The 16329-nt window shown below is 41.7% G+C and overlaps 1 protein-coding gene across 2 annotated transcripts in view; it reads left to right on the top strand.

Annotated features, from left to right (window-relative positions):
• Positions 1-2421: 2421 nt before the first annotated feature.
• Positions 2422-16329, top strand: part of LOC133138852 (sortilin-like) — a 38051-nt gene continuing 24143 nt past the window's right edge. For both annotated transcript variants that reach the window (XM_061257956.1, XM_061257955.1), the window contains exon 1: positions 2422-2983. In XM_061257956.1, coding sequence (XP_061113940.1) covers positions 2717-2983 — 267 coding nt within the window. In that variant the 5' untranslated portion in view covers positions 2422-2716. The remainder of the gene's footprint in view (positions 2984-16329) is intronic.

The raw sequence follows: 16329 nt of genomic DNA, 5'->3' as shown, positions 1-16329 counted from the left end.
ATGAGAAATGAATGGATCCTCAACGCATCTGAAGATTCTGGCCATTCTGAAGGCAGGGAAGATCCAATTTCCCCTTCTTGAGACCTATTGACCTAATAAAGGCCATGTTTTTTTTCATACAGCCACCAGAATGTGTCTTGACCAGGATGTGTCATCTACTCACTCAGTCATACCTTAGAATAAGCTTCCTGTCTGTTTTTATTCTTTCTCTTTTCACCATTCAGTCTTCTGCTGTTGTAGCCTATCCACGTAGAGTTATGATGCGTTGTGTGTTCAGAGATGCTCTTCTGCATACCACTGTTGTAACGTGTGGTTATTTCCGTTACTGTCACCTTCCTGTCAGCTTCAACCAGTGTGGCCATTCTCCTCTGACCTCTTTCATTAATACCATGTTTCTGCCCACCAAAACTGTTGCTCACTGGATGTTTTTTGTTTTTCGCACCATTTTCAGTAAACTCTAGAATCCCAGAAGATCAGCAGTTACAGAAATGGCACCAACAATCATGCTACAGTTGAAATCACGAATAAGTAGGTGTGTTCCTAATAAAGTGCTCAATGAATGTATATGAGAGAGTGAGTGAGTGAGCGAGGGAGAGAGAGAGGGAGAGAGAGAGAGAGAGAGAGAGAGAGAGAGAGAGAGTTCATATATTCCATTCTAGCCGGAAGCATTTTTTTAAGGTGTACTTGGCAACTCTGTTTCCTTTAGGCCAAGGTTAATTTCAACATCTTCAGCAGTGTTTTTCATTCAGTGTGCCATACCTGATAAGAATAGCATTTGTCAGCAGGCTGTGCTGATACGAGTCAAACTGATTAACACTCTGCAGTACAACAGAGAGGAACTGGAGTAATAACACAGGCTCACCTACAACACCCACATTTAGATAAGCAGCACTAGCTGTTGTGTGCAGCCTTGTACAAAGCTATCATACTTGTTTTATTTGTGGAGGCTTTCAGTGCTTAAAATCACATTTTGCCACTCATGTACAGTATACAGGGTCCGCTAAATGACAAATACGGGGCCCAGCTTACAGTGCTTCGAGTTTGGGATTCAGACACACATTATTCAAATTGTTCCGCATTTTCCAAACTTCTGCTTGCCACAACCAGGGCTCTTGAGATTAACAGTTAAAGGAAATGTTCACTCAGTTTCTGGGTTTTTAAATGTTTTTATCAGTTTTAGTATCTGATTTCCACTGACACAAGCAGTTTTGGTGTGCAGTTTCTGACGACCTGCTTCCTGCAATAGTGGGTAATGGAGGTGTTCATGTTTTAAAGCAAGTGTCCATGAAGTAAGTCAAAAAATACATCATGTTTCCACAGCGCCAGAACATTTGGAATTGAATATTAAAGCCGGCACTAAAAGGCCGTTACAATAGGCCATATACTGTCAATCGCACAAACCATTCGGCTTCGTGGTTAATACATTTAAAATGTTAAAATAGGTGCGTGTCAAACGTGCAGAGAATGTGACCTATTGCAAACACTTTCTTTTCTGATATGCAACGATTGCTGGGAAATTCCCAATTTTTAATAATGTGATGATGCAGAATTACGTAGTTAGCTAGTTTTGGTGGTGAGGTTTGAAGATCAGCTAGTTAGAGAGGAAAATAGCTATAGGTAGCCAAGTTTTTCAAGGTTGGATGGCTTATTATGCTGTCGCTAACCCACGACAAAAACATACTAATGACCAATAACTAACGTTAAAAAAGGCTGCATGTAGCTTTTGTTGCATTTATGTGCTGGATGATTTCGCCACAAATCAAGGTATTGAATTAAAACCTTGTAAACTTATCTTCTTTTCAATTAAAGTTACTTTCATCAAAACAAACTGAGGCACCTAGACGTTGCCTATTTAATAAAGATATACATGTATGTGTACCATTGCGTATAACACAGGAACTGAATTGATTAGTTATGTATGGGTTATGTCTTCATGAAAATTGATGTACAATGTTCGCTGAACTTTCTCTATTTGTCATAATGCGTTTTGAATTTTTTTTTGTTTTTATTTGTTAATCTGTGCTGAGGTGCGCATGTGACATGATATTCAGCCAAGGGACCCAGTGTTTGATCTTTACTGGGTCCGGTTACAAGGCTGGTATTGTGACGTTCTGTAATGTTGCTCAAGTTTGCACAGTGTGGATACTTTTTACATATATTATATAATGTATATCTTCATTTTAGTTTAGCTTCACGTATAAAATGACTGATAGCAGTCAATAAAAATAGATAATGTTGCGACGGGTATCACTCAACCAAGCTTGACTTCTCTGTGACAAGCATAGAAATATACATTGCACTAAACTTGGACTCAAACCAATCAGAAAAAAAAATCAATGCGGGAGTCAGAGATGTAGCAGCCAATCTCCGCCTCATACCTGTAAGAAGGCGTGGCTTTCTATAGATAATATGAGAAATTCTCAAATGAAATAAAAGACGCAGTGGTTCAGGAGTATTATTTGGCTATTTACATTTGACAGGCGTTTTTTAACACGAACACGTTTCGGAAGGAACCGATCGAAGCTTGCGCAGACCGAATGCGAAACTAGCCACGCACCACTTTAAACAGCTTTGCTCCTTGTCTCGTTATGATTATGTTGGCCGGAGCCAGTTGAACGGGGTTTGCTTGTGTTGTCAGAGGACGCGCAGTTAGCGACATCTGGGTTGTATATATGGACATTTCCCCGTCTGTGTGAACTTCAGCCGCACAGCAAACATGGGAGGAATGCGACACTGCGTTTTGCTTGTGTTGCTCCATTTAGCGTTCGGATTAGCTTTTCAGGTCGGTACCATCAGGGGCAATGGACATACAGAATTTCTAAAGAAGCAAATACATGGAAATGTTCATGTTGCGAGATCGAACTTAGCTAAGTATTGGCCCTTTTCTTCAAGTAAACACAAAGTTACCAAAAGGGATCTGGGAGGAGACACCTGTGAGGCACTTCGAGGATATGGTGACAGGTTAATCAACAATACCCACATGGTAAGTAGCCTAAACCCCGCTACTTCTACAACACCAGTCGCTCTACCGGTTTCATGTCGCATGTTGGTGTGAACTATCATTTGCATCGAATTTTTGCAGCTCAATTCAGTGTAGGTTTCAGTGTAGCCTATTATTCGGAATGTAGTTTTGTGTGTGCTGTGTTTATTACTGACTATGTAATATTTTAACGAATTGGCTTAATCCAAAAAATAAAGCAGCCAAGTCTACTTTGATTATACTAGCCTACCCTAATTTGTTAAACAAGTTTTCTTTTTTGCCAGACGTTAAAGACAGCTGCAGTTATAACTTCAGCCCCTTCTAATAAATGCGGCGCGGTGACGTTATTAGCTACACTCTATTTTAGTGAATTACAGGTGCACACAAAGCAACAATGTGTCATCTACGTAACCGTGCTGAATTGGACATGCTGAAATCCTATCTAATGGCTACGTTGGAAACCTTGTAATTTTTTTGTACGCGTCACTGATTCAAACGTGTGACAAATTAGCTTTCTAAACCATTCAATGGGCATTTCTCTTGGTGGGTGTATCGAGCGCGAGAACTTGATGGAGCCTATATCTTCCGTCTCCTGACATTTTTAAGGATAACTGCTTACATATGCTGTTACGAAGTTGGCTACAATATGTTAAAAAAAGAAGAAAAAGGTTTTGTTGGACAGTATTTCGATTTATAGGCAGTCTCATAACTTCATGTAGTTGTATACATCCATGCCCTCTTGTCCTGTTTCCTAGTTGGCTTGTGAATGAGTGGCTGGAATACTGGTGTTTACCTCAGGCTGGTAAAAAAAAGTCCCCTTGTTAAACGGGTCATGTGGCAGGACAGCCACACCTGAAACAATAATCGTATCCGCATTTTCTAAAAAACTTTTTTTGCCCAGGCCATTTTAGAAAGCTGTCTCTAGATTGATAATCTTTAATATGCAGATAATGTCCATCTTTGCAGTAGAAAGTGGGATAACAATCATTGAGCCTGAAATGTATCTGTATTTTTTTAATATGACAGGAATGTCCTGCATTTCAGCTTGGGAGATTCTGATTTTTGACTTTACTATAGTGAGCAATGCATAACAATGTAGGGGTATTTGTGTGTGTTTGGAGATCCACCAGCAGCAACACAAATAAAATGAGCAATCAAAACTGCTAGTAAAGAGGGGTTTGGGGGGCGGGGGGTGTCAAAATTGGAACACCAGCCTATCTTGTCCATGGTACCATTCTTTGTAAGGTGAATGCTCGGCTGGGATTTGATCTCAGTCCACATTTCACAGTATAACCCACAGGCATTTAAGAATTGGGCATCTTTTTCAAAACCTCAGCTTGCTAGCAACCCCCATTGGTCGATTGCGCTCTCAGAAATCTGCAAGAGCTGCACATGATGTTACTTCCTGTGTCGTTTTCTTGCTTGAGCCTGGTGTGTGAACTGCAGTGTGATATGGGGGTGCAGTGTGATATGGGGGCGTCTTGGGGAGGGCGCCTGCTTGCGTGTGCTCTCCCCATCAGTAGTGCAGCTGCAGCAGTGACAGCTGATATGCAGTACAGGCAGGTCCAGGTATTGGCACCCTTGATAAATATGCACAAGAAATAAACAAAAAAAATTATATTTATTGACATAAGCTTTATTTTTGAAAGTGTATTGTGTGCTTTATTAATGATTAAAATGAATCAAACAGAGTTTTACACAAAAATGCTTCCAAATTATTGGCACCCCTGGTTAATACTTTGTGCAAATACCACTGGCAAAGATGACAGCCATGAGCCTTTTCCTATAATTTGTGATGAAGCCACAAAACCCATTTGGAGGGATTCCTCCATGCAGAACTTTTTAGAATCATTGATGTCCTTAGGTTTGCAGTTATGGACCTATAAGAGACTGAGTTGGCCATTGCAGAACTTGGTTGATCCTTTGTTGTTTTTATGTATGTTTGGAGTCATTGTAATGCTGAACAATCTTTGTACAACCAAGCTGCTTCCTAGCAGAGACAACCATATTTTCTGGCAAAATATTATGTTGAATTCATTATGTCTCCATATTTGACAGTAGGCAGGACGCGTTTCTCCTTGTATGCAGTCCTCCTTTGCTGACAAACATGGCCACAACATAAAATATTGGTCTCTCTTCCAGTCATAATTCCAGAGAGGTATACCAAACTCCAGCTGATTTGTTCTGTTTATTGTGCACAGTAATTTGCTGTCTTATGTCACAATTCCAAAGAGCTTGCTAATATGGGGGTGCCGTCCTGGTGGAAGTATGTACACCAATCACTGTCTGTTGTGTTGTAGGTTGTTGCCAACATACTTGTGATTGGTGGCGCTTTCATGCCTGTAAGGTGATGTCAAAACTGTCTCATCTCTGAATTATCATCTCTTTATAAAACCAGGAAGGACGCAGCTGTATTTTTGAGTCATTAGCCGCTGTTCCGCGTGATGCTGTTTCCCTGATTGAATTTGCATTCCTGTGCTGTTGCTAGGATTCCATGTATTTCAGGGCCCTGAACTTGTTTCTTACAATGTTAAGAAATTGCATAGTGCAGTTATTGATGTAGGCTAAACATTTATTAAAGTACAGTAAGATTATATAAATGCATAAGTATTGGGACAGTGACACAATTTTTGTTGTTTTGGCTCTGTATTTAATTTTACTGGATTTTAAACATCCAGGAAGTTGGATTTGAAATGAAACATTGAATATGAAGCTGAAGTCCGGACTATAATTTCCATTTGACATTTCTCCAAAATGGGGGTCTGTGTATAGAACTGCCTGCAATCCCTAAGTGACGTGGTTCACCCGAAATGGATGTACTGTATATAAGTCTGTATATAAGTTTAATTTCAAATACAATGTGCTGGTTGTTAGTGGTTGAAGGTAAAGCTGTTTATGCCACCGTTTCCTGTGATCTCCGAGGTGTGTGTGGGAAAGGCTTCGAATGCATTGGACCAAAACTCGCGGTTAATTCTTTTATTGTTGCAGCACTTTGTCAGGACTGGCCTTCTAAATATTGCACAGTGATGCAGCTGGCTTTGTGACGCAACTTCATTATAAATTCCCTTTACAGCACAAGTAATTCGCCTTTTCCTCAACCCGTTAAAGGTTAAAATGTGCGGGTTGTCATTAATGGTTGCGATTGTTCATTTGAGATGCTGAACTTGGGCCAAGCTGTGAACAGGTTTTCCTGTGGCTCGCTCAATCCCCAGGGTGTGTCTCTAATTGCATTCTTCACCCGGCGGACACTTTGGGGGAAACTGCTTGGGTGTCATTGATCTGGTAGCACACAGAAAAATAAGGGACAAAGTCATCCACTGTCCTCCAGGCTTGCCTTGGATGTGCCACTGCAGGCTTGTTTGCTCCCAGCCATTTAGCCATTTTCTAATGCATTCGAATGGACTGGCACAAAACCGTGTCTTGTTTGAATTTTTCTCATTCATTAATTCAATTGTAGGCTAGTCGCATTCTATCAGAAATCTCTTCTTGCGCACCTAATGCACCTAATTACTTTGGCCATCATTGGTAAATAATAACAGAGAGGTAATCGTGTAATTTTTGCACTATTTCTATTGCTGCAATGGCGAGGAGCCAAAACCAAATAATTTTACTCTCTTACTCTCTTATACCTGTATAATGGGAAGTAACAATATAGAATCTTGTATCTTGTATACATTTCTTCCATGATGTTGCTCGTTCATTGAACATTGAAAATATTAACTGCTGAGACCAGTGATCCCTGGAGTCTAGTTATGTTAATATGCTAAAATGCGGCAGTTGAACGCAAAGTGTGGGCAGAACACAAGGTTTAATTAGTGAGGGACCAGCCCTGTACCTCCCTCAGGAGTTTTGGCTTCCATTTTGTGACTCCCATTGTCCCTGTGAAACCTGATGGACAAAACGTGTTCAGTTTTTCTATTGTCTGAATCAGACAACTTCTTGGACTGATTGTCTAATCATCCAGCGTACCGCAAAAGAAGAAATCACTTTGTGGAAGAAGTGTATTTTAGGCTCCGCTCTGGTTGACAAGCGAGAGAGAGAGAGAGACCTGTGCCGTGTTGTCACTGTTGATATTTGACTGCTGCAGGTGTCGGCCGTTTAGGAATGATCAGAATAAGGCCGTGCAGGGGAGCAGTGTGAGAACAGTGTGAGGACACTGAGCAGTGGTGTAGTTCAGTGAAACTGAAAGCTGGGCCTGAAACCGATGGTTTTGACCACATATCTTTTTAAACAAGCTGTCTGTCCATCTGTGCAAATAAACATAACTTCTCGAGGTTATATTGGTGGATATACAGTCCCCTCCAAAAGTATTGGGACAGGAAAAATGTAATGTAATTAATGCAAGGCCAATTCCTTTGTTTTTGCAATACACTGAATACATTTGCGGTTTAGATAAAAATATGAACACTAGACCTGAATTTGAATTTCAGTTCTTAGTTCCTGGTATTTACATCTCGATGTGTTAAACTGCTTAGAACATAGCACCTTTGGTATTAGACCACCCAATTTATAGGTGAGCAAAAGTATGGGAACAGAGAGTATTTAAGTAAATTAAATCACCAAACTGTTTCATTCTCCTTTTGTGATGCTTTTCCAGGCTTTTACTTTTAGTTGTTGTTTGTTTCGGGGGGTTTTTTCCCTTCAATTTCCTCTTGACGAGGTGAAATGCATTGGATGCATTTCTCCGTAAGTTGGCAGACAGAATGTTATTGTAGACTTCAGAATTCGTCCTGCTGCTACCATCATGAGTTGCATCATCAATATAGATAAGGTAGCCCACTCCAGAAGCAGCCATGTAAGCCCAAGCCATGACACTTCCTCCACCGTGCTTCACAGATGTGCTTGTATGTTTTGGATCATGAGCAGATCCCTTCTTTCTCCACACTTGCCATCACTTTGCTTGAGGTTAATTTTGGTCTCATCAGTCCATAAAACTTTGTAATTGTAATCTGGCCTTCCGATTACTACTTACTACTGTTGAGTGGTTTGCATCTTGTGGTATAGCCTCTATATTGCTGCTCTCTAAGTCTTCTTCAAACGGTTGATTGAGATACCTTCACCCCTGCCCTGTGGAGATTGTTTGTGATGTCACTGACTGATGTGTTGCGGTTTTTCTTTTTTGCTGGTTTATCTTTTCTAACACATGCAGTCTTCACAGGCAAAACCCAGGGCTAAAACCAAGAGTAGAACTATTTATTATTTATCCAATCAATTTAACTGGACACATCTGGGCAACAAGAAACACATGTCAGTGTCACGTGTCAGTCACTTGTTCTAATACTTTTGCTCACCCAACAATTGGGTGGTCTGAGACAAAAGGTGATATTTTCTAAATTGTGTAACAAATCTAGATAAAAATACCAGGAAATAAAAGCTGAAATTCAGATCTGTTATCTCATGTATATCTTTTGAACTCATACTCGATTGCCATCAGTGTATAGCAAAAACAAAGGAACTCTGCTAAGTAGTTACATGGCAAGAATGAATGTGGTTTTTGTGGGAGCTGGCAGGCAAGGGAGGGGCCCAGGTTACTCTGACATGCTATAATCTGGTTCGACTGGTTCTCCTTTGGCTGCGGTTAAGCCCACTGGCATTTTCAGTTGAGAGAGTTCTGGAATCTCAGGTGTGTGGATTTGGGTCAGTCAGCTGGTCCTGATTCTGTGTCATTCCAGCTGCTCCTTTGCTTTCCTGTTCACACTTGTTCTGCCATGGTTATGGTCGCTTGAAAAGCCTCTCACTCCACCCTCTCCTTTAAAAAAAAAATTATAACTGAAAAAAGAACTGGCTTTATTTATAGAAAAGCTTCAATACATTGTACGTTGTGTTTTTTTTTTGTTTTTTCTCAACAATCTTTTTTTTACAAACAGTTTTAACTGTTCTTTTGTAGACTAAGTGTTCATTTCTTTGTAAGATGTTTTACATTACGTAATACATTATTAATCTTTCGTCATCATTTTCAGGTCTAAAACAGGTTTAAAATGCCTGTTCTGGAACTGTACCTTACATTTGGCACAAATTATATGAAACTGATTTTTAAATTTGGCTCATAGTAATCATAGTAATCATCATAATTTTTGATTGAAATAGCCAATATGTAATACTGTATGTGCTGTATGTGCTGCATGGCTGCCATTGGGGAAAATGGTACGGCAATGACACAGTGCTGTCAGAATGGGTCAGGAAACCCTCAAACAACATCTTCAGGTGGTTGTCTGTCTGTCCGTTTCCCAACCCCCGAAACACACACAGAGGCCTGTGGTGAGGTCGTCTGTATAGATTGAGGCCCATGAAACCTTGAGTGGGAGCCACAGCACCTCTCAGTACGACCAATGAGGGAAGATGGCTCTGACTAAGCACTTTTCCACGAGCCTCAGTCTGTTCTGCTTCTCTGCAGTGGTCGCAGGTAGTTTGTTAGAAACAATGGCTGTTATGGCTGGTACAATGGGCTGCTGGGAAACCTACAATGTAGGTTATGCCCTGGGCATGTGCCATTTGTATTTGTACTATTTTTATACACACAATTGTATGTAGACACAATGTAGAAAAAACGTTTTCTGAAGCTCCAGCGTTATGGATGTGACATTTGGACACAAAATTACAAACAAAATGATTCCCCTTACATGATAAATGTTCATGCATATTATCATAGCACCAATATTTTAAACAATATTTTAAATGTGACAAATAACTTGCGTTATGGATGTGATGCAAAAAGACAGGTATTTTGAAAAATATAAAATGTATATATAATATACATATATATATATATATATATTTTATACAGTATAAGTATATCAAATATAAACTATATGTAAACAAATGATACTTTGCGACGGCTCATTTTCTGCATCAACATCAACTTCAAAATCAGGCCACATGCAGGAAATAATATAATTTGAGATGGCAAATGACCCAATTTTTGCAGCTAGGGAATAAAATGAATGTAAACAAGTCGGCTTGGCTGCCAGCAGTTTCAGTATAGGCTACACTACACTGCGAATAATATAAATACAGTATCTTTGTAAAATAATAATAAAAACAAAAAAAAATTCCAGTGAAGAATTCGAAAAAGAATGTGCACCTCCCTCTCCTTTTAAGGTCTGTCACATTTTCTAAACAGACAACTGAAAGTCTAAAGTCCAAAGACATGCAGGTTAGGGACTACAGATGAAAATTAGCTCATTAGCTAACTCTGGCACATTTACATTGATGTGGAAACTGAAAATGTTGATTAATGTGCACTGTCCCTAGTAAATAAATAAAAAAAGAACATCTGAAAAACAAGAGCACTGAACAGTGGTGAACAGTAATTTCAAACACATGAACATTCAACCGTTTACCTGTTCGTTTGCACCTCAACTGTCACTTGGTTTTTGTGGTGGTTAATTCATCCCCTGCCTACACTTCAGATTGAGTAGATTGCACCACTACTGTGGTTAAGGACCCTTGCAGAGCTTTGTTGAAAAACTTTAACCCTTTTGGGTGCTGTAGTGTTGTGTGTATTTGTGTGTAACTACCTTTTTTAAGAGAAACCTCAAATTTTACCAATACTCCTCAGAATCTTTTTAGGTTTAGGTTAAAAACCATTCTCAAGGATCTTTGTGAGCTTCACCAGTGTCTGAAGAGTAAGAATATTTTAAATGCATGACCCATGTCTGAGGCCATACAGTGATGCTCTCAGCCATACATGGAACATGGGGCACAAATGACAATTAGCAAAAAGCAAATTCCAAACGGACATTTGGAAATGTTTTCACACACACATTGTGGTCACTGTGTCAGCTTGTCAGGTCATAGTGGAGGCAGAAACACTGGATTTTCAAGACCAGGCTGGATGCCATCTAGTTTTTTCTTAAACTAAGCGGTAGGCACATTTTATTGGTTGGAAAATGGCGAGCATTGTTGGGCTGAATGGCCCTCATCATTATGTTATGTTACACAGCCCCTCTGTCTCTGCTACTTCCTGCTTAGCAAATTCGCTGTGAGTCCTCTGTCATAACTTTCTGTTTTTGCCAAGACCCAATCTACATATGAATGTCCGCATTTGAAACACAAAGAACGACATGCAGTGGCTGTTCCCCCTCCTTACTCGGTGAAATTATGCCGATTGATGCCTTTCTGCTGAGAGTCACCCGATAACCTCTTCAATTGTCAACTGCTGAAGACTCAAGTGACTACTGTAGGGGAAAATTCACAGAACAAAAGATCTCCCTCCTAAAAGCATGATAAACAATCACAAGTCAAAATCAGACTCCACCTTAGTGAGCAGGCTGGTTCCTCCAAAAGTGCTGCTGAGCTCACATATCGCGAGTCCTTTGAGACAAGGAAGGAATATCTCTCTCTTGCTCCTGTTCATTCTCAGTTTTGCCTGTCCTCGGCAAGAGAGGCTGTCTGGTGTAATTCCTCTGTTGTTATCGCTGTCGCCTGTCTGTTGGGAAAGCACTGCTCTGTGGAGCTCCTGGCTCTGTGGGAAAGCACTGCTCTGTGGAGCTCCTGGCTCTGTGGGAAAGCACTGCTCTGTGGAAAAGCATGGCTCTGTGGAGCTCCTGGCTCTGTGGGAAAGCACCGCTCTGTGGGAAAGCACTGCTCTGTGGAGCTCCTGGCTCTGTGGGAAAGCATGGCTCTGTGGAGCTCCTGGCTCTGTGGGAAAGCATGGCTCTGTGGAGCTCCTGGCTCTGTGGGAAAGCACTGCTCTGTGGAAAAGCATGGCTCTGTGGAGCTCCTGGCTCTGTGGGAAAGCACCGCTCTGTGGGAAAGCACTGCTGTGTGGAGCTCCAGGCTCTGTGTGCAGCTGAACAGTAATTCAAGCTGATTGTTTGGAAATTGGTTCTAATTGCCACAGCCAATTGCGTGTAGGGGGGCGATGGGGGTGGTTTGATGCATTCACAGAGAAGGGGGTGGGATAAACAGTGTTGTGGTTTGAGGGTGTTTGTTGCTACAATTCCTTTCTTGACTGTTAGAAGTCTGAAATGATATTTCCTATTGTACCTATTATGCAAATGATCAGCTTGACAAGTGAACTTTTCTCACCTCATTGGCAATGCTTTTGCCTTATTTAGCCAAAGTCTAAATATAAATTATATATTTTTTGGTTTTTGCAGTGTGGGCCTGAGTACTGGCTGCTCTCTGCGCCCCAGTACTAAATGTGTTAGCGCTGCTGTGCTATGCTAATTGGCCAGTGACAAGCTCTGATTGGTGGAAACTGTGATGGTTCAACACGCAGGAGGAAACACACCTGATGTCCTTGTTGTTGAGAAAGGGTCTTACCCAAAAAGGGCTGGTGTGTGTGTTTTACCCCAGCCCTAACACACCTGATTCTACATCTTGATTGAACACCATCATGATTTCTGAGTAGTTATTTGAATCCAGTGTCTTCGTCTTCGGCTAAAACACACACCTGTCCCCACACCAACCCTTTTTGGACGATAATCGACGCCTCTACCGTAGAGGCTCACACAGTGGGAATTGCAGGCAGTTCCTTCTTCAGCTAAAGAACAAGCTTGTGTGTCCATTTGCGAGGGATTGCTGGATAAGAGGTTTGTTTAGTGGGTGCATGTGTGTGCGGGAAAGTGTCTTTGTGTGTGGTTCTGTATACTTGTGAATGCGGCATGCCTGTGTTTAAATCCTTGTTAAAAGATGTTGTCCTCCACTTTGTCCCGTTCCTTGTTTTTTCGGTCTTCAGGTCAGTAGGTTGATTGACAGGTGAGCTCTTTGCCTCTCACAGCCTCCTCAGATACCGCTGTGTTTATTATCCTGCCTCTCCGACCCGTCTGCTTAAACAACCACCGCAAACTGAAGATGAACTCCGCCCCTGGACAAACAGAGCGTGCCCATCTCCCCACACTAACCTGTGAAACTGGACTTGGAGCTTCCTCAATAGGAAAACATTATCTCAGCTTCTCACACCCTGGTGATGTGTGCTGCGGTGTTAATTACAGGTAATGTTGCAGCTGGGCTGCGCCCAGAGGACATTCCAACCCATTACATGTTCCTTCTAGCGGATAGAAGTACAATTTAAGAACTCCCAATCTTGCCTTTGAGCAAGGAAACGTGAGCGCATCTTTTGCGGTATTTGTCCTGAAAGTGTGACGTATAAATGATTGACCTGTGGGTCCACCTGTCCCCATCTGCCACGTCTGTAACTGACACGGCTTCGAAATGATGTTTGAAGGAGCAAGGTCATTCCATTCTCAATTTCCCCGTCTTCCTTTCTTTTGCGATTGGACACAGAAATTCTGAGCTTTAACTAGATGAACACCCAGTTGCTCTGTGTTTGTTTGGTGCCCATGCTGGAAGCATGGAATGAGATTCTTGGGTCCGTGACTGTCTTGCTTGATAAACCCCAGTTTGCCTCGAACAGTCTGTATAGGCGTGGCATCCCTGCCAGGAGTGGCACTCGCTTAAAAGAGTTATAAAAGAGTGAAAGTATCAAAGTGCACAGTCCCCAAAGAAATCCACACAATCCGTATTAAGAAACTGAATTTAAACAAGCTATTTGGTTTTTCTGTAACTTTATGATGTCACAACCGTACGTTCATTTGCATACGTCCGCCTTCAGCACCGCCCACCTTGTAGCCAGAACCAATCCAAGCACTCGGCACTGAGGGCGTTTCGTTTGTTGGAGCTAGCCAGCCAGTCAGGACAGAGGTTCATTGATATTCATGAGCCTTTACGACAGGCATTAAAATAGCCTGTCCTTGGTAATGTTCATGAGAAGTTCTGGAGAGAGTTTGATATTTTTGGTACTCAAAAGCACACAAACATTGTCTTATGGATATTAGCACCTAAAATAAAACACTGGAGAAGTGTACAATATGGGACCTTTAACCACCACCACTACTTCTTCAGAATTGAGCCTTCTGGGACAGGCTTTATTTTGGACTTGTGAAGTATTTTTGCAAACCCAGAATCTCAGAGGGCCCTGGTGGAATAATATGATTCTGGAGGTGTTCAATCCAAGTGGCCTGTAGATAATGGGGAATAGTACCGAAAGGCTGTCTGTGTAAATTACCTGACATAATGGATGCCTTTTGGCATTTTGTTTTGTGGGGAAAAGAGGATTTCACCCCTTCTGCTCAGGACAGTCTCTCTCATTCTAACCACCATATTTGGGACAGTCTCTCTCATTCTAACCACCATGTTTGGGACAGTCTCAACTATTCTAACCACCATGTTTGGGACAGTCTCTCTCATTCTAACCACCATGTTTGGGGCAGTCTCTTTCTAACCACCATGTCTGGGACAGGCTGTCTCATTCTTATGGTTGTGTTGAGGGTCTCTCAGTCTACTGGTGGTTTCTCTCTTATTCTGCGGCCAGTCATTATAGACTCTCCTGGCTATATTGAGGGTGGTCCTTCCCCTGCAAGGTCTTGCTTTCTTGCTACAATCTGTCCCTGGAATCTCACCCTCCTGCTTCATATGTATCCTGTGAGGTATTCCAGTCACACCCCAGTGGGCCTCTTGGGTCTCTGTTTTTGCAGCAGCTTCAGGAACCAGGAGAAAAGCTGCAGCTCTGCACTTTAATCCCCTTGTGCTGTATGAGGTTGTGGAAATTTAAGTCAGTGATCACATTTGATGTCTGCACTGGTCCCTAAAGCCTACGCACTGCTGTGAGGCCTTTCGTCCTTATCTGTGAAAAAAACACTGAATTTGTGGAGTCCACACTGGCTTGCTGATGAGAACTTGCTTTCTCTTTGTAAGGAAAGCAGCCCTGGTAACTGTGTTATCCCACACTGATTGACTCATTCGCTCATGACCTGCTCTCGCTCTCTCTCTTGCCAAATGTCTCCCTTGCTCACTCTCTGATTGCCTCACTCACTCACATTTCCCTCAGTCTCACTCACTCACTGATTCACTCATTGATCCTCTTACTCACTGATTCAATCATTGATTCACTCACTCACTGATTCACTCACTCACTGATTCACTCATTGATTCACTCACTCAGTGATTCACTCATTGATTCACTCACTTACTGATTCACTGAGTTAATGAGGTCCCTCAGATATGTCATGCTGTATGAAGGAATTTCAGGAAGTGTAGATGTGTATGTGTTTTCTCTCTGGCACTGAGGGCACAGTAGATCTGGGCATTGATGCCTTCCGTAGACTTCTGAAATGAGTCGTTTTGATAATTCTATGTCCATAATATCACATGAAATTTCAATGTAAAGGTCAATGATTTTTCTCCACATTAGTGCACTGAACCTGACCACCTTTATCAATGTTATTTGCATAGAGGTAAATTATACCGTCCAAATGAAGGAATATACAATATGCAGGGAGGGGTGATGCATCTAGGGCAAGCTGAGGGCTCATGTGATTTGTTTGTTTTCTCTTAAACAGCTTAAAGGCTTGTGAAGGCTTATGGCTCTCAGCACTGCTGGCCTAATGGCCTCTAAGAGGGATCATCAAATCATGGTCCTCAAGGAACTGCTGGTTCTCCACCCTCCCTTTACCTGGAAGGCCGGTGTGAAGACAGTCTGGCCAATCAGTCTGCACTAATTGTTCCATTAATTACCTGGGAGGAAAGAAAACCAGGGCCACATTTGGATTTGACTATCCGTGGTTATAGTTTACTTCCGCTCACTCAGTTTGGAACAAAGATCACTCTTGGTCCCCAACGGATAAATCATACACCAACTTTCGTTCACCGTCCATAATTGAGCCTTGAATAAGCTGCTCTGTTAGTGTATTTGCTGAATGTTTACTTAATGATGAGAAAAGTGTCAGGGTGTGGCACATTTCAGTGAATAATACTCTTTAGTTGTCCGGCGTCTCGTTAAGTGCTTGTTGTCCAGCCATTAGATCATGTCTAGCGTGATTCCACGTCAGTTTAGTATGCTGTGTATGCGTAGTGAGGGGCTGGGGTGGGAGGTGTCCAGTAATGCTGAATGTGGTCACAGCTTCAAAGGATACTCAGCTTTTGAGGCCTGTGCATCCCTGCTTGTACCAGGATAGTGGTAATTTTATGAGTCAAGATACATTCTGGTCTTGTTTTTTTTTTACACACACTGGAGCCACAGCCGAACAGGAACGTAGAGGACGTGATGACGACAAGCCGAATAGACTGATGAAGGAGGGTTGTAATCCAGTGCGAAGTCAACACAATAGTTTCTTTTCTCGAGGGTATTGTCAAGGCCAGGAAGGGTCCATTTTGTATCGAATGTTGAAGAATCCAGGTCATGCTATATGATACCTTCTGGTCAAAGGAGGGCTTTCTGACCTGGATAAATATACTTGGAACAGTTGGGGAAAAAAATATTAAGGTTCTCTTTCTCTGTTTTGGCTATGTGTTAGTGAAGGTCAACCTTGTGTGCATAGTTCACCATGACCAACAATATCAGTTTA

The sequence above is a fragment of the Conger conger genome, chromosome 10 (assembly GCF_963514075.1).
Source record: "Conger conger chromosome 10, fConCon1.1, whole genome shotgun sequence".
Classification (NCBI taxonomy): Eukaryota; Metazoa; Chordata; class Actinopteri; order Anguilliformes; family Congridae; genus Conger; species Conger conger.
This window is presented reverse-complemented; position numbering and strand designations above follow the sequence as displayed.